This window comes from Tarenaya hassleriana, unplaced genomic scaffold (genome assembly GCF_000463585.1).
Source record: "Tarenaya hassleriana unplaced genomic scaffold, ASM46358v1 Cleome24, whole genome shotgun sequence".
NCBI lineage: Eukaryota > Viridiplantae > Streptophyta > Magnoliopsida > Brassicales > Cleomaceae > Tarenaya > Tarenaya hassleriana.
This window is the reverse complement of record NW_010965696.1, coordinates 721,029-742,965: the sequence shown is the minus strand read 5'-3', so window position 1 is coordinate 742,965 and position 21,937 is coordinate 721,029. Positions and strand designations below refer to the sequence as shown.

The 21,937-nt window shown below is 35.9% G+C and overlaps 2 protein-coding genes and 1 pseudogene across 6 annotated transcripts; 1 reads left to right on the top strand and 2 right to left on the bottom strand.

Moving 5' to 3' along the window:
• Window positions 1–8,124: 8,124 nt before the first annotated feature.
• Window positions 8,125–13,205, top strand: LOC104815676 (serine/threonine-protein kinase BRI1-like 1). 5 transcript variants are annotated; one of them, XM_010544174.1, is made up of 3 exons: window positions 8,125–8,307; window positions 8,941–11,651; window positions 11,828–13,205. In XM_010544174.1, the coding sequence occupies exons 2-3, from the start codon at window positions 9,210–9,212 to the stop codon at window positions 12,878–12,880; spliced, it is 3,495 nt and encodes a 1,164-aa protein (XP_010542476.1). In that variant the 5' UTR covers window positions 8,125–8,307; window positions 8,941–9,209; the 3' UTR covers window positions 12,881–13,205. The 5 variants fall into 5 exon arrangements, with proteins under 5 accessions (XP_010542476.1, XP_019058366.1, XP_010542477.1 ...); XM_019202821.1 differs by lacking the exon at window positions 8,125–8,307 and adding an exon at window positions 8,343–8,515; XM_010544175.2 differs by lacking the exon at window positions 8,125–8,307 and adding an exon at window positions 8,553–8,675.
• A 375-nt stretch (window positions 13,206–13,580) lies between these two features.
• Window positions 13,581–16,175, bottom strand: LOC104815675 (annotated as a pseudogene).
• Window positions 16,176–16,911: 736 nt separating this feature from the next.
• Window positions 16,912–18,272, bottom strand: LOC104816066 (L-ascorbate oxidase homolog). The gene is made up of 2 exons (XM_010544736.2): window positions 17,473–18,272; window positions 16,912–17,122 (listed from the first exon to the last, which is right to left on the bottom strand). Exons 1-2 carry the CDS (start codon window positions 17,721–17,723, stop codon window positions 16,912–16,914), a joined length of 462 nt encoding a protein of 153 aa, XP_010543038.1. The 5' UTR covers window positions 17,724–18,272.
• Window positions 18,273–21,937: the final 3,665 nt, after the last annotated feature.

Here is a 21,937-nt window from a genome sequence, read left to right as displayed (position 1 = left end):
GATTATAATTATTTTCATTCATGTATAGAAATCACGTTGTTAGGATGAAAAGTAATAGATTCAAAAATCTCACAACTCTTGTATATATTATTTAAAAATGGGTGGTAAGAACTATGTTTATGTAATGTGAATGAGAGACCGAGTCAAATTCATTGGATTTGATTGTTGTATTTTTACTTTTATTTTGATAATTCGGAAAAAAAAATCCGAGCTTTCGACCCGACTACATATTCTAAAGTCTGAAAACAGTCTGTATACCGTAAATACAGACCTAGCTCCATCCCTAACCTATGGCTCGAATATGGATATGGGACAAAGACATTCCACGCTTCTCAACCAGCTACATCACTACGGTCTTGATTGTTGCACTTTCATATGGATTTCTTGATAGATAGATAGATGAGCTTTTAGCTCTTAAAATTTAAAAAGTTGCAAGTTATTAATTATATTATAATGTGGTGAGGGGTTCAAAGGGCAATTATATGTATTGATGAATAAATCATCGCATGGAAAAGAGATGTAGAAAGATTAAGTGTCACAGTATTGAGTCCTTCAAACTTTCAACTAAAGAGTTTTGAATTTAAAATGTTAGGAAATGGACAAAATTCAATACATAGTTTAACCCACTGATTTGGATATGATGGAATTGTGTTGCTATATATATATATATATATAAAGGTTGGTGTAATGAATGATAATTCCTATATATGCTTAGCTTTTTTTTCATAATTAGGTCGGTCCTTAATGTCAAACCAAATGATGGAAAGAAACACAAATATATAGGGGAAAAACAAGATCCCCAAAATCTTAAATCCACACAATGAAAATGAAATTGAAATCTGTATTTGGAATACTTGCAACTCAAAATTCGGATTTAAATAGAATAATATATATATATATATATATATATATATATCAATTTCAATTAATATTCCATAATTGAAAATTGAAAAGATGACCCCTTGACGAATTTTTTTAAAAATAGAAGATCCGAAAAATAAACTATATAATTGTAAAATAAATTATAATCATTTGACTGCAAATAGATACCTTGTATATATAATCTAATACACTTTGGACGATCCCTGCATGCATTATGAATATGAACGAGGAAACTATTTGTCAATTTCCTTTATATTCTTTTCTAGTTTAAATAATTATATATGGGACCATATGTCTTTCTTTTAAGCTTTTTGTTGCTTCTTTCACAATCTTTTGGATTACTGATAAAGAAAAATAATAATAATAATAATAATAATAATAATAATAAGAAAAACAAAAAGGTGGTTGTAATTAGGACAAATCAGAAACTGTTTAGACATCATTAAGATTTGGCTCATCATTAGCAAAACAGTGTTCATCCTCACATGAAATCCTCGTCTTATCAACTTCCACTTGATTATGTAATTTGATTATTTCCCACTGCCTGATCTCTTAATGTATCTACAACTATATATATACATATATATATAAATAAACATGTTTTTTCCTATTTTTGTGCGTATAATTTCGTGCATGAAGTTTCATGCATGAATAATTATAATACGTGAATGGCCAAGACTAGGCATATTTGTGAAAATATTTGTGGTTATTTTTTTTTATTGGTAATACAATATATGTTCAAGTTAAAACAATGAAGTATAACTGCTCTGATTATATATATTAGAATAAAAAATATATATATTAAACGAGGTGGATAAGGTTTATATGCTTCAGCTTCATTGTGTATATGGCTACATTTTATTTGTAAGTGAGACCAAACTTTAATTTTATGTGGAATGCGAATGTTAGTTAAACCAAAAGAAAGTTAAGGAATTGGATTATATAATTTGAGTGTTGATAGGGTTATTCCAACTTTAAATCTTAAAAGCTTTTAGAATTAACTGATTCAATAGATCTACACAAAATATTATATATATATATATATTCATGATTTAGTAATATCTAATATTTTTTTTCTTAGGAAAAATATATTTCAACATTTAATAATACAAAAGAAAGGGTTTTAAAAAAAAGGACGACAAACTGTGTCTGCATGGGTGGTTTGGTCTACGGTCGACTTTTCAATCCATCCAACAAAATATCAAACGCCACGTTCTTTTCTTTTTTTCTTTTTTTTTTTTTTGTACGATGGGAAACCCCTATCCTACAACCCTTCGGGTCGGACACCGGACACCGCAACGCCTCTCAGCCCATAGACCGGACGAGAACAGCATGCAGAGCAGGTAAACCAGCTTCGTAAAGCTGACCGGCTCAAGGGGAGTACCATACCTAGGATTCGAACCCACAACCTCATGGTAGAGGGGGGTTGTCATTAACCACTAGGCTGTGAGACTCCCCCAAACGCCACGTTCTTCCTTCTTCTTTCTGTCATTATCCAATAATTTAATCACACGGATTTGTTATATGCCTTAAATTCATGTATGTATCCACATATATACGCACTATGCACACGCACATCAACAACAAATTAAATATAGTAACAAATATTTCTGTATATATATGTATATTGATGGCATATATATGGATATTATATATACACGTATACCACAAGATTTACGAGAAAAATTATTATAAACCAAAGGCATATACACACACGCGCACATATATATATATATATATTATGCACACGTACATCAATAACAAAACATAACAAATCTTACGGTATATGTATGTATGATGGTGGCATGTGTGGATATATATACACACACTACACTCATGTCACAAGATTTATCAGAACAATTTATGATAAGCCAAAGGTATGCACTACATCTACATATATACATACATATATATATACACACACACACACATCATTATGTTTACGTTAGCAGAGAAATTTCGGACAAAGAATCTAATAGCATTGATGTGAGATGTGTCCGTACGGTTACAACGCAATAGACTCGTCTTTTGACCAAAATCGTCGGTATGATTTTTGTTCATTGTCGTTCCCATTCACTCCGTTGCTTTGCTTGCAACCAAAATTTTCAAAGAATATGAAAAGTCTATGGAACGTCTTTTCGTAACAAAATAAGATAATATAATCGTAAGCTTAATGAATTTATTTCCACCGGAAAATAGTGTGATATAATGATGACAAAAAAAAAGTTATTTGACCGATCGACCCATTAATAATATATGGGTACCAATAATGTGTGTTACTTACCCTAATAAATGAAATTTTTTCTAAATTGATTACAATTTTTATTCAAGATTTCAACGACCCCTGATTATAATGCTAATTACCCAATTAACGGTGATACATATATATATATATATATATAATATACACAAGAGATTAACATGAGAACCGATAAAAGATAACACTGAATTGAAGCTTATCATTTATGATGTATATAGGTTACGGTTACGTTGTGGTTTATCTCACACAAAGCGTGCATTAATATATGTTTAAATGCTATTCTTACGTCTCATTGTTGACGGAGGCCCCATACAAATATTATATATCTATATATACATATTTTATTTTTAATCAATTTTAATATATATATATATATATATTAAGATTTATTAAAATTATATATTTTTCAATCATAAAATATAAAATTAATGTTATATTATTTTGATATGATAACATTACAAAATTTTTATTTTATTTTAAATTTATGACAATTTTTAAAATTCAAAAGAACACAATTTTTTCCAAACAAAAATAAGGCCCCAAACAATTAGGGGCCTTATTCAAATGTACCCCTTGCACGGCTGTGCTTACTCGTCAACTCGTTAGCCCTTATGACTTATTTAGGGTTTGCAAATTGCAAATTCGTAGCGGCGGGTTTTACTTCCACGCGCTGAAGATAGCGCGTCGCTGTGGGACCCACGTGAGGATAATTAGCAAATCCGGTCGCCCTCCGTTTTGACCAACTTTTTTTATTTTAAATATTTGAACATACCAGAAGAATATAACAATACAAAAATATCATATAATTTTGCACAAAAAACGTCATTTCTAATCATATTTAAATCGAATTTAATTTAAAAAAAATTAAAATAATATTGTATAGCAAAAATAAAGATAAACCAATAAACATTACACAAGCATATAATTATTTTTATAAAATAAATGTTACAGAAAATTAAATCCTAACTAAACCATAATAAAATAAAAAGTAATATAAAATCAATATATATATATATATATAAGTTTTAATGATCGAATGCGAGATTACCAATAATAAAATTTAGGAGCTTTTAATTTTCTTTCGACCATAACCCTCATTTTTAGATACAAGGCATTAATTCATCGATATAAATATCTTAAATATATGATTTTTAAACATATAATTTTAAAATAAAATAAGATCAAACCAACAACCAGAAATCTAATCTTATATATGTTATAATCCTTAATTTATATCTAAGCCATTGCGCAAATTTGAAAAGTAGAATAAGCTAAATGTTAAATCGGACTAATTTTTATTTTCTCGTTTGTAATACTATAGATTATATCCTATGAAAAAGTTCATACTTTAATTATGTTATTAAACATTAGTATATCTGTATATATATTCATGGGCAGATCTAGAAAAGTTTATTAATGGAGGCAATATAAAAATTATTATAATGTAAGAGATAAATTTAAATTTTTTATGGAGATATTTAACAATTTTTGTTAGAAATTTATGAAATTTATAATGAAATTAAGTTTTTTAAATAAAATGAGTGGGGACATATGCCCCCATAGTTTATAACGTAGATCGATCGATCTACCGGTATTGTTAAATTTTTTCTATATTGGAATTTTTTTTATACTTGTACGAATAGTAAATACTAAATTGGATTTTTTTTTGGTATAAGTTGTCATGTTTTCGGCAAAGAATTTTTGTAAATAGGTTGAAATTTTCGAAATTAATTTAAAATTAAATTGAAGAAAAAAGACGGATAATTAGGCAGATTTAGTTGCGAGGATTCCGTTGTTTGACAGTGAAAGAAATATTATTTAAGTCATACTGATTTGATTAAACTTTCAAATCCTATAGTCTACAATCTTTTTATTTTTGTTTTTATTTGTCTCTACACTATACATATATATATAATCTAAATCAAATAGAATAATACTTTTGGTCTTATATAAAATATGAATAATACTTTTTTCACGTTACATTGGTTTAGAATAGATAAAATGTAACCAAAATTCTCTTTGCGAGGATTAGGAATTTAATCCGAACATAATTAATTTTGTTTTGAATATCATTTTTTCATTAACTAATTGTTTCAAAATCCATTTTTTTTTAATTTCAGATGTTGATACTCTACATCTACACGTTAATTTCATATTGAGACTCAACATCAACTCTCATTTATACCAGCATACCAAGAAATAAAATTATAATTAGAATAAAATAAAAATATATTTATTTGTAAAAAAGAAGTGACGATATAATTCCAAAGTATTTTACAAAATTATTTCTGTTTTTTTTTTTTTTAAAAAAAAAGATACATAAAATGTGTAGTGGGATGCGAATCTTGAGGTCACCACCACAAGATATGCGCTCGTGCGCACAAGAAACCGACAAAAAAACTGCCTCTGTATTCCCCCGCCCCCTACGTCTCCGCGCCCCGAACCCTTTTCCGGTTTTTCATAATTCATCCTTTTTATTAATTTTGTTATTTTTCTACCCAATGCATATATTCTAAACAATAATAATTATATATTTATAATTAGTTTTTGTTGGAAAATATCTATAAAATTAATTACTTTTCATTGATTTCATTGTTGGAAAATATCTATAAAAATAACAATTATCAATCGTGATTCAATGTTACTAAATTAAATACGTCTCTACATATATTATTAGGCATTAGTCCATCCTTACAAAAAAAAAAAACATATAACTCTATTCCATTTTTTAATTTTCTATGTATATTAATATGGAGGGATAGAGTAGTCTTCGAGAACAATTTTGTCTCTTCCCCATAACGTATTCTTCATGTGATTGTGAATATATATATATTTATATATGTCACGGATTTTTCGACCCTAAGGTTTTATTTTCTATTATCCATGAAGTTATTTTATCGATTGATGGTGCGCTTGCTGGATTTCACTGCCCGATAGGATAATATTTATATGTATTTACGCATATATTAAGGTGGAATACACGAGACGAGGATATGCAAGATACGGATTTGAATTTAAAGTATTAATTATATATATTTTAAATAGATTTGATGTATACAGTATACTAACTAATAGACTTGTACATGGTTTGGTAGAAGTTAGATAGAGTAGGCTTGCTTTGAATTGTGGACATTTAGGGTTTATTCAAAGTAAGTTTATATATATATATATATATAATTGAGTAATGCACTTCAATGTTATTAAAAATAGTTTTAATTATTTAAATTAATTTATATAAAACTAATATTAATTTTATTCATTGTTTAATGACATCAAAATCTTCCTATTTTCTGTCATATATATAATCAATTTATATTTTTTCTAAATCTATCTCATATTTATATACATTTATAGTTTTTCTTATTATTTTATGAATATTGGAAGCGGTCCTTTTTTAACAGGACTTATGTAAAACGTCTTGTGTATACTATATATATATATATATATGTATATATATATATATATATATAAATATACATAGTTGTATGGTTTTTATTTTTGGTAAGGCACTATGCTTATTGTGGACCAACCTGCCATTGATTTTCCTCATATATATATATATACACACACGCATGTAACAAGATAAGTCGATCTCATTTTATTGCACCATGCATGATTTTTCGTCGACAAAAGAATCACATTTATTTTTTTTTGGAAACACCATATTATCTTTTTGTAATGTAAAATGTGTGGGGGGAAATTTCATGGAATAACATTAAGGGGTAAATATATAAACTACTAAAAATATATGTGGTCATAATTAATATCCGAAAAAGTAAAGACGACAATACTATAGACAAGAACAATACTTTTATTTTATTTTCATCGGCTGGTGCTTCGTGCGTGCCGTGTAGGGTTATAGAGAGTGTTGTTAAAAAATTAAAAATTATTACGAGGCCTTTATCGTAGTTGTATAGTAATGTTTTATTTTAGTTTTACTATTAAAAAATAATCTTTTTTTTGTATATTTTATATGAAAACGAGAGACGTACGTGACGGGCAATTCAACCTGCCCGAAAAAGGCAGAGATATTATTTTGGAACGTGAAAAGAATCAAATCCAAGGTTTGACTAAGTAACCGGAAAAAGTGGGAAACTAATATTTCGAATTTTATAAATTTTAAATTGAAAATTTTTATAAAGTATAATTATTTTGATGACTGTTATTTTAAAAAATATTTATTTATATTTTTCAATTTTTTAATGTTATCTGTATTGATATGGGTGATATTTTGAACTGTTGATATGTATATATATAATCAGTATATTTTTTGAGTTTTTAATAATTTTATATATTTTAGTAAATTATGTATGTTATGTTTTGCAAATCTCTTGAACTTCTAATTTCGTATATTAAATTTCAAATCCAAAGTTTATAATAATTTATGCTTCGGTTAGAAGGCAAAATGTTTTGCATGACATATGTGTAACACGTTACACAGAAACATTTTTACATTTTAAATTATTTGTAATGACAAATACCTAACTAAAAAAATAAAATTAAAAAAGTAGTTATCATATTTAATTTACAAGTCTATAATGTAGTTTTAATGAACCATAGAAATTCGACGCTCTCTCCCCTCACCATGGAAAAAATGTGCTGTAAAATCAGATTCAAAAGAATTAAATAAATTGAGCGCACTACTAATTTTAGAATTGGATTAATAAATTAGAAAACAATAGTTTAGTAGTCCAAATAAAAAAAAATATTATATCTTATATTGGAATTTATTAAATGATCAATATAACATTAGTAGTGATTATTTTATATATATTCCTAACGATGAAACATAACTGGATACCATTTTTGTTTTTTTTTGTTTTTTATATTGGTAAATTTGTAAAACCCATAATTAATAATTTGGGTTTTGAAAATTTAGATAACACCATTTTTCAGGATAAAGATTAAATTTATAGCAAGATAAAAGGAAAGAAAAGGGAATTAATTAGTCTGTAACATGATATGATTATGCTCTTCCCCTCTATTTTTTTTTCCCTTAGGATTCAGTCTCTTATTTTTGTCTGCTTTTGCTTTCCCTCATCCTTTGTTCTTTCCTCTTTGCCCATTTTCCTCTCTGTTGCTTTTTCAATTTCTTCGCAAAGAGGGGGAACAAAAAACGAAGGACAAAGAACACATTCGCTTCTTCTCAGGATCCTTCGTCTCCGGTAATGCAAAACACAACCTTTTTTTTTTGTTTATCTCTCTCTCAGCTAAATCGAAGAAACCTTTGAAATTCTCAGACTCGTTTCGTTGAGAAAAAAATATAGGTCTTTATGTCCGGGAAAATTTGTGTTTTTTCCCGGAAAATTCTTTTTTTTTTTGCCATCCCTTTTTCTGGGCGGTGGCCGTACTAAAAACGCTTCCTTGTTGACGGTGCGTAAAAGCAGCTCCAGTTATGGAATCTTGAAACCAGTTTTTTTTTTTGGCTTGTTTGGGTGGAGGGTTTTTTTTTTTGTTTGTTTGGGTCCGACCATCTCTGCAACATCGTACTCGAGCAGACAGCTCTGTCAAAGACTACCTTGTTGTCTTCTTCGTAAGCTGAACTCTTTGTCTCTCTGTACTTCTTCTGTCTCTCTCTCTCTCTTTCTCTCTCCTTCACCGTCACCGTCGCCCTCCTTGTCATCCGGTTAGGTTATACTCTTTGTTTCTCCACAAAACCTCTCCCTTTTTTTTCCTCCTATTGATACGCCTACTCGTATCTACTTTTTGTTTTCTTCTTAATTTCAACAACTTTGAACAAGTTCTGGGATTTTGATTTTTGTTATTCTAAAGTTTGCATCTTTCCCCTTGGATTTCAGTGTTGCCAGCTCTGCTTCCATGGAGTTTTAGAGGACTTGAGCTCTGAGACGACAGTAGAAGAGTATTAGAAGAGACAGTCAAAGACAAGTTCTTCATGTAATTCTGCTGCTTGTGTTGTTCCGTCTCTGGTTCTGTCTGCTTATGGATCACAAGTGAGAAAACAGAATATTTGTATTCCTTCGTGATACTCGATTCAGACCCCGAAATCTGGAATTCAGGGATTTCAGTGACGAGTATCTAAGGCATTTGATCGAACATTTGGCGGGCTATGAAAATGAAGCGACAATGGCTGTTCCTGATAATCTGCAGTTTTGTCTTGTTTCTGGCGATGGGCATTCATGGGAAACGGTTAATCGGCGTCGGCAACAGCGAAGCTGCTCTGTTAATGGCGTTCAAGCACTTCTCTGTGGACTCGGACCCTAACGACCTTCTTGCGAACTGGAAATACGGGTCGGGTTGGGTTCCATGTTCATGGCGAGGCGTCTCCTGCTCCGAAGATGGCCGCGTAGTCGGTCTCGACCTCCGCAACGGCGGACTCGCCGGAACCCTAAACCTCAGAAACCTCACGGAGTTGCAGAATCTCCGGAATCTCTACTTGCAAGGGAACTCCTTCTCGTCGGGAGACTCTTCCGGTTCCTCCGGTTGTTCTCTTCAGATTCTTGACTTGTCTTCGAACAAGCTTTCGGATTACTCGGTGGTTGATTACGTTTTCTCGAGCTGTTTCAATCTGGTTTCCGTCAACTTCTCCGCCAACAAGCTCGCCGGAAAACTGGGTTCTGCTCCGTCTTCGTGTAAGAGCCTCGCCACCGTCGATATCTCTTACAATCTCCTGTCGGAAGGGATCCCTAAGACTTTCATCGCCGATTCTCCGGCGTCGCTAGAGTACCTCGATCTGTCGCACAACAATTTCTCCGGCGAATTCTCCGGCGTGGATTTCTGGCCGTGTGGGAACCTCACCTTCCTCAGTCTGTCTCAGAACAGTCTCTCCGGCGATAAATTCCCGACCAGTCTGTCCAGCTGCAAGCTCCTCGAGACGCTCAACGTCTCCCGCAACAGCCTCGCCGGAAAAATTCCCGGTGGTGGATTTTGGGCAAGTTTCCAGAGCCTGAAGCAGCTCTCCCTAGCTCACAACCGGCTTTCCGGCGAGATTCCACCGGAGATGGCTCAAATCTGCAGAACACTCGAGGTCCTCGATCTCTCCGGGAACCTTCTCTCCAGCGAGCTACCGGAGACATTCACCCGTTGCAGTTCATTACAGAGCCTAAACCTCGGAAACAACATGCTCGCCGGAGATTTCCTCAGCACTGTCGTGAGCAAGCTTCCGAGACTGGCGTATCTGTACGCAGCCTTCAACAACATCACCGGTTCTGTCCCGCTCTCGATCACGAACTGTACGAATCTCCGAGTTCTCGATCTGAGCTCAAATGGGTTCACCGGAAACGTACCATCTGGTTTCTGTTCTCTGCAAAGCTCGCCGCCTTTGGAGAAGATACTCATAGCGAACAATTACCTTTCCGGCATGGTTCCTGTGGAGCTCGGCAAATGCAAGAGCTTGAAGACAATCGACTTCAGCTTCAATGCCCTAATCGGTCCGATTCCAAAGGAGATTTGGACACTTCCGAATCTGTCGGAATTGGTAATGTGGGCAAACAATCTCACAGGAGAGATACCTGATGGCATTTGCGTTGATGGTGGAAACCTGGAAACACTCATCTTGAACAACAATCTATTAACTGGCTCGATACCAGAATCTATCTCGCGGTGCACGAACATGTTATGGATCTCGCTGTCGAGCAATCGGCTAACAGGGAAAATCCCAACAGGGGTCGGAAACCTCGTGAACTTAGCAATTCTGCAGCTGGGGAACAATTCCTTGACTGGAAACGTTCCTCCTGAGCTTGGGAACTGCAGAAACCTCATCTGGCTAGACCTGAACAGCAACAACTTAACCGGAGATCTCCCTTCCGAGCTCGCGACTCGGGCTGGTTTTGTAATGCCGGGGAGCGTCTCGGGTAAACAGTTTGCGTTTGTGAGAAACGAGGGTGGAACAGACTGCAGAGGGGCGGGTGGGCTGGTTGAGTTTGAAGGCATCCGAGCCGAGCGGTTGGAGGGTTTTCCCATGGTTCACTCGTGCCCAGCTACGAGGATTTACTCGGGCATGACCATGTACACATTCTCCAGCAATGGCAGTATGATCTACTTGGATCTATCGTATAATTCCATTACCGGCTCGATTCCTCCAAGCTTCGGATACATGAGCTATCTTCAAGTCTTGAACTTGGGACACAACCGGTTAACCGGAACCATACCCGACAGTCTCGGAGGATTGAAGGCGGTCGGGGTTCTTGATCTGTCCCACAACAATCTCCACGGCACATTACCAGGATCGCTCGGGACACTTTCCTTCCTCAGCGACCTCGACGTCTCTAACAACAATCTCTCTGGTTCGATCCCTTTTGGAGGCCAGCTCACGACATTCCCATTCTCAAGATATGCTAATAACTCTGGCCTTTGCGGTGTCCCCCTCCCGCCCTGTAGCGGCTCGGGACCCCGACCCACGAGCTCCCGCCTCCATCCCAAGAATCAAACTTCTGCTGCCACTGGTATGATCACGGGTTTCGCATTTTCTTTCCTATGCGTCCTGTTGCTTGTTCTGGCGCTTTACCGGGTGAGGAAAGTGCAGAAGAAGGAGGAACAGAGAGAGAAGTACATAGAGAGATGGCGTGGCCCAATGCCAGCTCCCGCCTCCATCCCAAGAATCAAACTTCTGCTGCCACTGGTATGATCACGGGTTTCGCATTTTCTTTCCTATGCGTCCTGTTGCTTGTTCTGGCGCTTTACCGGGTGAGGAAAGTGCAGAAGAAGGAGGAACAGAGAGAGAAGTACATAGAGAGCCTTCCGACCAGCGGCAGCAGCAGCTGGAAGCTCTCTAGCGTTCCCGAGCCACTAAGCATCAACGTGGCTACATTCGAGAAGCCATTGCGGAAACTAACCTTTGCTCACCTCCTAGAGGCCACCAATGGGTTCAGTGCCGACAGCCTGATCGGGTCAGGAGGGTTTGGAGAGGTCTACAAAGCCGAACTCAAAGACGGGTCAGTCGTGGCGATCAAGAAGCTGATTCATGTCACTGGTCAGGGAGACAGAGAGTTCATGGCCGAGATGGAGACGATCGGAAAGATCAAACACAGGAACCTGGTTCCGCTTCTGGGTTACTGCAAGATCGGAGAAGAGAGGCTTCTTGTCTACGAGTACATGAAATGGGGAAGCTTAGAGAGCGTTCTCCATGACGGAAGCAGAAAAAATGGCGGTGTGTTTCTTGACTGGGCAGCGAGGAAGAAGATCGCCATTGGAGCGGCTCGTGGTCTAGCCTTCCTGCACCATAGCTGCATCCCTCACATCATTCACAGGGACATGAAATCGAGCAATGTCCTTCTAGACGAAGAACTCGAGGCTCGGGTCTCGGATTTCGGAATGGCAAGGCTGGTGAACGCTCTGGACACGCATCTGAGCGTGAGCACGCTTGCAGGTACACCTGGTTATGTCCCGCCTGAGTATTACCAGAGTTTTCGGTGCACGGCCAAAGGAGATGTCTACAGCTATGGCGTTGTACTGTTAGAGCTTCTCTCTGGCAAGAAACCGATCGATACGGGGGAGTTTGGAGACGACAACAACCTGGTCGGGTGGGCGAAACAGCTGTTCAGAGACAAGAGGGGCAGCCAGATTCTGGATCCAGAGCTCGTGTCGGAAAAATCCAGGGATGTGGAGATGTTTCACTATCTGAAGATCGCGTTTCAGTGTCTGGACGACAGGCCATTCAAGAGACCCACCATGATTCAAGTGATGTCCATGTTCAAAGAGCTTCAGGTCGATACGGAGAACGACAGTCTCGACGAGTTCTCCCTCAAGGAAACGCCTTTCGTCGAAGAATCTCGGGATTAGGAGGAGGAGCCTCGAAGATTCCAGAAAGTTCGGGAAGATTTCATTCTTCTTTCTTCTGGACTGAAATGTCGGGTGGGGTGTATATACAGGAGGAGGACAGAGGACGAAGCAGATGTCTCCGGTGATGATGCGACATGGTTTTAGTGAAGGGCTTTAGTATTCAGTTAGTTTTGTTCGTTTTGTTTGCTTCTGATTCAGAGGGAGGCTTTTAGTCTTTGTTATTGTTTCACACGATTTTTAAGATTTAGAGGAGTCTCTCTCTCTCTTGTAAAGTTTTGTACCTTCGCCGATTTTTTTTTTGAAATTTAATTACCATGATGTCCTTTTTTGCTGAACTACAAAAAGGCTATATTTTTAGCTATTATATTCTTTAATTCTCTACCAACACAAACTTAAAGAATAGTTTTCCCACATATTCCTCGTACTGTAGAAAAATATTGAAATATGTCAAAACGTAAAAATATGTACGAATTTAATTTGGAATAAATAATTACGTATCGTAATCTAATGTAGAGATTTTACACACGGATAAATATAACATATCAACTAGTTTTTGGTAGTATATGAAAACCACTTCTCTATGAACAAACTATACATATAGACAAGGGAATTCAAAAAAAAAAAATTGGGTAGCACAATATAAATCAGATTTTTCTACAAAAAATTTAATTATTTTTGGGTTAGAAATTTATATTTCATCAAAAAAAAATCAGAGAAACAGAGTCTCTGCTTATTTCATTGAGTTTTATGAGGTAAATCATACATGTGAGGGAAAAAAGAAGAAAAAAAAATCTTTGCAAGGGATAGACACACATACATGACATCTCAATTCATGTACATATGAATAACCAGCATGTGTATATATATCCGTAATCATTATAAATACGAACCAAATCCGAAATATTAATCAAATACCCAAAATCAAAAAAAAAAAGAAGGGAAAAAATTGTTGTCGTTGCTTGTTTTATGGAACATGACTCAGGCACCGGCGTAAGGCTGAGGCTTGGGCAAGCCCTTGACGAGGCCGCACTGAAGGCTGTTGGCGGGCATGTTGTATTCGTCTCGAAGGGAAGCCTCCGGGGACAGAACGCTCAGGTAAAGCTGCTGCCCCAAATATCTCCGCTCGATGTTCTCCGACCGGACATTCCACATTCCGCAGTTGTCGAACGACAGCAGGACCGCCGCCCAGCACTTGGGGAACACTTGCACCGTGTGTCTGCTCACCGCGTCCAACAGGTTGTAGTTCTCCCTCTTCTCCGGCGTCCACTTTCCCGGCTCCACCCTATGTATCAGTCCGGAAAAAATGTCGTTTCTTAATTTTTAGGTTTAGGGTTTGATTGCTTCTTTGTAATTACCATGATCTATGAAAAGGAGACGTAGGTTTTGCTTTTGTGTATTACTTACGCGACAGCGAAGAATGCGTATCCGTCGATGTGCCAAGACTGGACGCTTTTCTCGTGGTTCTCGAAGATGACCTCGACGAAGGTGCGGTGAGTGACGTTCAGGACGTTGGGCTCGACCTTGATGTTGCTTGTCTGGTCGGAGGTGGGGTTGTCGGAGATGATGTTGTACTTGAACACCTTGTCGGCCATTCCAAAGTACTCTGCTAACTTCACCGGCGTCTCTGGGTCGGTGTGAGAGACGCCGCTCATTGCGTATCTGAGCTTCCCATCGACCTTTCCTTGAGTGTTCACTAGCTTTATGGTCCTCGTGATGTTGATCTTTCCGTAATGGTACGACCCTTGAGGGTTCGGCCTAGCCGCACTCGCTGTCAGGTTCCACCTGAATGACCTGAACTGGTTCAGTGACCATGCCCATCCCACCGGAGCCGCCGGGATCTGGGATGAAGCCGGGCCATTCCCGCCCTCGTACCTCAGAACTCCGGTGGTGGTCAGGACAGTCTTCAAGAACCTGGTCGAGGCAACCATGTGATAGTCCTTAGGCTCCTGGTTCGCGGTCACGATGGTGCCATAGCACTGCCCGACATGAACGTCGAGAGAGTCGTAATCGTTCTGGAGAACGTGCGAGCCTTCCATCTCGACAAGCTTCAACTTATGGTTCTGGATTCTAAAGTTGAGCGATGTCTTGATCCCCACGTTACAGATCCTGACACGGTAGGTCTTGCCGGGTTTCATGGTGAAGTACTTTCGTCAGCCATTGATGAGGACGCCGTCAGGGCGGCCGATGGTGCGGCCACTGTCGAGGAGCTTCTTCAAGGCGGTGTGGCTCTTAGTGTACCAGTCGCCGATGAGGACGGTGTAGTCGTCTTCTGGGTCGGCGTAAGGGACAGGGATGAGGAGACGGCTGTTGACACGTAAGCCGCCGAAGCCACCGGCGGTGCGGTGAAGGGCAGTGGTCGGGTAATAGAAGTAGCTTCCGATCTGGTCCTTTGGTTGGAAGTGGTAAGTGAAGTTCTGACCGGGTGGGATGGGACACATGGTGCCCGCTGTCCCGTCTTGCCACGAGTTCTTCCTGTGTTGGATCCCATTCCTATTCACCCATGATCACAGAGATCAATCCACCACGAAACATCCAATATTTAAAATCCATTTACTTATATACATACATATATATATATATATATATATATATATATATAAATTCAAAGATAATCCGATTTTGAAACAAACAAAACACCGAAACAATTTAAAGAACATGTGCAAAAAAGGAAAGATTCGAAGGAATAATACCATAGCAAGATGATTATAGATCGATTTGCTAATTTTTCTTACACATATCTATTAACTTGAACATTTTTAGATGCATTAACCCACAAATAATCTAAGATCAAACGGAACAAATTAAAAAAAAAAAAAAGAAGAGGAAAAAAAGAGAAAGACCAGGTAAAGAGGAAGGGCTCGTCGAGGAAGTTGAAGACATTGATGATAATGTTGTTGTTGGAAGTGGAGTTGATGTTAGGACCGGGGAACTGGCCGTTGATGAGGATGACTTGCTGTGGCACCCCGAGAGGAGAGGCTGTTCCGTACGTCACGTTCCACACGTGGTGGAAATACGGGTCTTCTCCTTTGACCGTCCCCACGGCCCCCACGGCCAGGCATATCAGCACGGCCGCGATTTTAACCCCTCCCATTTCCCACTTTAATTTCCCTCGATATATAATTATATCTCCTCTCTTTTTTTATTATTATATATATTTCCTTTTTTCGTGCTTGTTGTTATTGCTTTTTTAAATTGGGGGGGACTTGACTGTCTGAATTTTCAATTCCTTTTTTGTGTTCGTCTCGTTTTTATAAGGGTATTTTGCATGCATGCATGCATGCATCGTGGCTCTCTCGTCGGTTTCCTTGAATTTCTCGTCTTCTTTGGTTCCCTCTCATTGCGCTCTTCCCTTCGTCCATATGGCCCTCCCAAAATTGCATCACCCTCTTCCTATTTTTGGTTGTTCTTTTTCTTTTTCCTTTGAGATTTTTTTCTTTTTTTAAAAAAAAAAAACTGTCGTAGAGAACTTATTTCGACCGGGGATGGATATCTCGATATTAGGTTCAATTATTTCATCTGGTATAAGTTTTTTCCGTTTTAGAAAAATTTGTATTTGTTGAAATTTTTACGTTGGATTTTGTTCCTTCTTTTCAAATTTGGTGATTATTGATAAAATATTCATTTTCTAAAAGAGTTTTCGTTTTCTCATTGTTTTCAGATATTTTCACATTCGATTCGGATTAGAATTTTTCAATTTTAAAATTTTTTATATCTGTTAAGTTTTTATATTATATATTATTCTAAATTTCGTCTTAAAAATCTACTAATTTTTTTTTTAAAAATATTTAAATGATAATTCCGTTAACTTACCTATACTTCACCTAAAATGTTTATTAAAACCAAATGTAATAGAATTAATTCTGTTCATCAACGTTAATCTTTTTTCTTCTTCTTTCATGGGCACACCAATAAATATAACACAAATGCATATGACAACCATAAGAACCGTAGTTTGTAACGAGAGATTGAATCAAACATATATATACTAACTGAAGAAGACATATTCAACCACACTCTCCAAAATGTCGATTTCAAAAGTTTATTTTAGTCACATTTTGATGCCCACGTAGGCCGCCGAAGCCACCGGCGGTGCGGTGAAGGGCAGTGGTCGGGTAATAGAAGTAGCTTCCGATCTGGTCCTTTGGTTGGAAGTGGTAAGTGAAGTTCTGACCGGGTGGGATGGGACACATGGTGCCCGCTTCCCCGTCTTGCCACGAGTTCTTCCTGTGTTGGATCCCATTCCTATTCACCCATGATCACAGAGATCAATCCACCACGAAACATCCAATATTTAAAATCCATTTACTTATATACATACATATATATATATATATATATATATATATATATAAATTCAAAGATAATCCGATTTTGAAACAAACAAAACACCGAAACAATTTAAAGAACATGTGCAAAAAAGGAAAGATTCGAAGGAATAATACCATAGCAAGATGATTATAGATCGATTTGCTAATTTTTCTTACACATATCTATTAACTTGAACATTTTTAGATGCATTAACCCACAAATAATCTAAGATCAAACGGAACAAATTAAAAAAAAAAAAAAGAAGAGGAAAAAAAGAGAAAGACCAGGTAAAGAGGAAGGGCTCGTCGAGGAAGTTGAAGACATTGATGATAATGTTGTTGTTGGAAGTGGAGTTGATGTTAGGACCGGGGAACTGGCCGTTGATGAGGATGACTTGCTGTGGCACCCCGAGAGGAGAGGCTGTTCCGTACGTCACGTTCCACACGTGGTGGAAATACGGGTCTTCTCCTTTGACCGTCCCCACGGCCCCCACGGCCAGGCATATCAGCACGGCCGCGATTTTAACCCCTCCCATTTCCCACTTTAATTTCCCTCGATATATAATTATATCTCCTCTCTTTTTTTATTATTATATATATTTCCTTTTTTCGTGCTTGTTGTTATTGCTTTTTTAAATTGGGGGGGACTTGACTGTCTGAATTTTCAATTCCTTTTTTGTGTTCGTCTCGTTTTTATAAGGGTATTTTGCATGCATGCATGCATGCATCGTGGCTCTCTCGTCGGTTTCCTTGAATTTCTCGTCTTCTTTGGTTCCCTCTCATTGCGCTCTTCCCTTCGTCCATATGGCCCTCCCAAAATTGCATCACCCTCTTCCTATTTTTGGTTGTTCTTTTTCTTTTTCCTTTGAGATTTTTTTCTTTTTTTAAAAAAAAAAAACTGTCGTAGAGAACTTATTTCGACCGGGGATGGATATCTCGATATTAGGTTCAATTATTTCATCTGGTATAAGTTTTTTCCGTTTTAGAAAAATTTGTATTTGTTGAAATTTTTACGTTGGATTTTGTTCCTTCTTTTCAAATTTGGTGATTATTGATAAAATATTCATTTTCTAAAAGAGTTTTCGTTTTCTCATTGTTTTCAGATATTTTCACATTCGATTCGGATTAGAATTTTTCAATTTTAAAATTTTTTATATCTGTTAAGTTTTTATATTATATATTATTCTAAATTTCGTCTTAAAAATCTACTAATTTTTTTTTTAAAAATATTTAAATGATAATTCCGTTAACTTACCTATACTTCACCTAAAATGTTTATTAAAACCAAATGTAATAGAATTAATTCTGTTCATCAACGTTAATCTTTTTTCTTCTTCTTTCATGGGCACACCAATAAATATAACACAAATGCATATGACAACCATAAGAACCGTAGTTTGTAACGAGAGATTGAATCAAACATATATATACTAACTGAAGAAGACATATTCAACCACACTCTCCAAAATGTCGATTTCAAAAGTTTATTTTAGTCACATTTTGATGCCTCACACACTTTCATATGGCCATTAATTAGAATATGACCTTTGGTAGAGGCACTTAGGTCGTGATATTGAGTTTCCGATTTTAGAAAATATTCAATAATCGTGATTCCGGAATCGACCATATATATATATATACGGTTTTCTATTGCTAACATTATAAGATGAAACGAAAATCTAGATTACTATATAATAAGGAAAAAAAGGTATATACTCACCTCATGGTCGTCAAAGACATTCACCTAGAGCCTAGCATGCGCAACAGAAAGAAGCGTGTAGCCAAGGACAACCTGCCGACCATCGTTCTTGATTTTTGTCTAACCTTTGTTCACTTCTTCAAGAACATTTAATTTATATCACATATATGATTATTATAAAAAAACAAAATGAATAAAAAATATATATATATAAAAAAAAAGGAGATTCGGCAAGTCATCCTTGGCTGCACGCTACTTTCGTCACGTACAGGTTAGGCCATAGACGAGAGAACTACAGAAGGGTTGCTCAACATGGCATACTTCACTCGGACTCGAGGGATACACCTATAGCTATAGTTGTATGAAAATAGGGCGTATTTTCATATATATATATATATATATATACATATATATATTCCCTAAACAATATGCATGACTATTTTGCATTAATGCCCTTCTTCAAGCCATTTTCATGTCGTGAGAAATGGAAGAAAGATTTGCTTGGAAAATTTTTTTAGTTGTGTCGTTTTATGCAGTTCCTCATTTACCATAATTCGAATTTATAATTTAAAAAAATCAAATGAAATAATACTAGTAACCTTTTTTTACAAACGATTCTCTTAATATAGAGACAAGCTTTCGGAGATGTTTGGATACTCTGTTTTTCAACATATAATATTTAAATTATTTTTTTTTGTTAGAATATGGATGATTAACATTTAATATCTTATTTCTATACATTGTAGTTTTTTTTTATGAGACAAAGAGAGAAAATGGGAAAAAAAAGGAAAAAAAAAAGAAAAATAGAGAGTATATATATATATATATATATATATATATATATATATATATATGTATGTATGTATGTATGTATAAGAAAAGATAAGGTCGCACCATGCATGTGAAAATGCTTCCCCATTCTCTCAGAGATCTTTGAAGATGCAAAAAGAGCTATACGGCTTTAACAGAGAAGCGGGGCCACTCACTTACCCATAAACGTAAAAATTTCTAATTACGGACTTACATATGATGTAAAAAAAATATTATGTATAATATGGTCTTAATTACATCATAATCTTCTTGTCTTTACACACACACACACACACATATATATATACATATATATTGGTTAATTAAAACAGTTCATGTTTCGGCAAGTTGATGTATTTATACGGGTGAGTGAAATGAGAGAGAGAGAGAGAGAGAGAGAGAGAGAGAGAGAGAGAGAGAGAGAGATGCGGGCGAGATATGTAAAGACAAACAATGTCTAATGACTGTGTGGTGTACCCTTGTGATTTCCTGACAGGTACTCGAAGGGGCACGAAGGAAAAGGAACGTTTTTATATTCAAATAATTTATCATATAAAATAAATCATTAGCAAGATTTATGTAATGGAGATATTTGTGGAATATCATAGTTATTGGAAATGGCCAAAGAGGGAAAGACAGATTTTGGTAAACAAAATCGTGGAATTTCATTGTTATTCCGTTGTTGTTTTTTTGTGTTTACGATATAGTGAATTTTTATCGTCATTTTCATTACTTTTAACGTGTTTTTTTTTGTAATGATTTATGAAATAGAAAACGACGTGGGCTTATATTGGTTATTGTGATAGATTATTCCACATAATAAATATTATTCTGTGCACATGTTTATCATCTCTATATTACCGTCTAGATCTATAGAATACTAATTCAAATATTATAAGAAATTTGTGATGGTGGTGATTAGATATACACCTATAAAACATGGAATTTTTTTACGTATTGTAGTTCTCGAGGAATATAATTTAAATGTTATAAAATATTTGACGGTGATTAGATATATGATATATCCCCCAAAACATGGCATTTTAAAGCCTCTCTCCATATCTATTTGTTTTGTTACAGAGAATATGAATTCAAATGTTATAAACAATAAAAGAATAGATTTCTTCAAATTCTTTTAGTTAATTACTATTATCATATTGTCGAGAAGAAACGGATTTTTTATGGGAAACTTTTAGCTATCGTATTTGATTCATTTCATATTGAGACATCTTCAATATATATATATATGTCGGTTAAGTTCAATGTATTTTCCTTGTAATAACTTCATATAATAATTAAAAATAATATATTTTTCTTTTTTTGTAGCAGCGGATGCTCTGAAATTGGGGGTGGTGGGTGTCGGAGGGACATGCATATGCAAGTTGGTGTCGTGACAGAATAATGTAATCTTCACTGCGCTCTCAGCCTCTGTATGCCCACTATCACTGGTCTCGTCATGTGCTTGTCTCTTTTTTCATGTTCATCTTCTATTTGAGGAACAAAGAAATTCGTGATTATCATTTATGAAATCATAAAAAAAAAATCAAAATAACTTAGAATAATTAGGGGTGTCAACAATTGGATCGGTCCGATCTGAATGCGCACTCCGTTCGAGAGTTTTAAGTTCGGGTTCGGGTTTGGGACAACTCGATTTTTTCGGACCTCTATAATCAAGTCCGAAACCTGATCCTATAGATTTCGGGTTCGGATCGGATTGACCCGGCCCAGTCCGCTCAAAATTCTTTGTAAAATTATTTTTTAAAAGCTCGATTTATTTCAGGTCGGAAAACTTAGTTCCGAAACCCGCTATTTTTTGGGTTGGACCAGTTTGGACTTTGGAACTCGAACCTAAATTGACACCCCTGCATAATAATAAAATACTCAAGATTGTTCTTTGTTCCATCGGGGCATGAAAGGAGATTCTCTCTGTCTCTGCACATCCAATTGAGAATGAACCCTAGCCAGAACTTGAAATTATAAAGTAGCATCAGCCATGCAAATGAAAAAAGAAAATACTAACACGTTATTAAACGATGCAGGATTTATAAAACACCATATCTTAAAGATTTGGATGATGAAAAAGGGATTTAAGGGAAGATGGTGTGAGAGGGAAATCGTTGAAGATCTCTTGGGGACAAAGTCTTGGAATCAAGAAAAAGTCGACAAATTGAAAAAGAAAAGAAGACGATGGACCATTATTCAGCAGAGAATTCCAAGGATTGAGATGCGACGACCAACAAG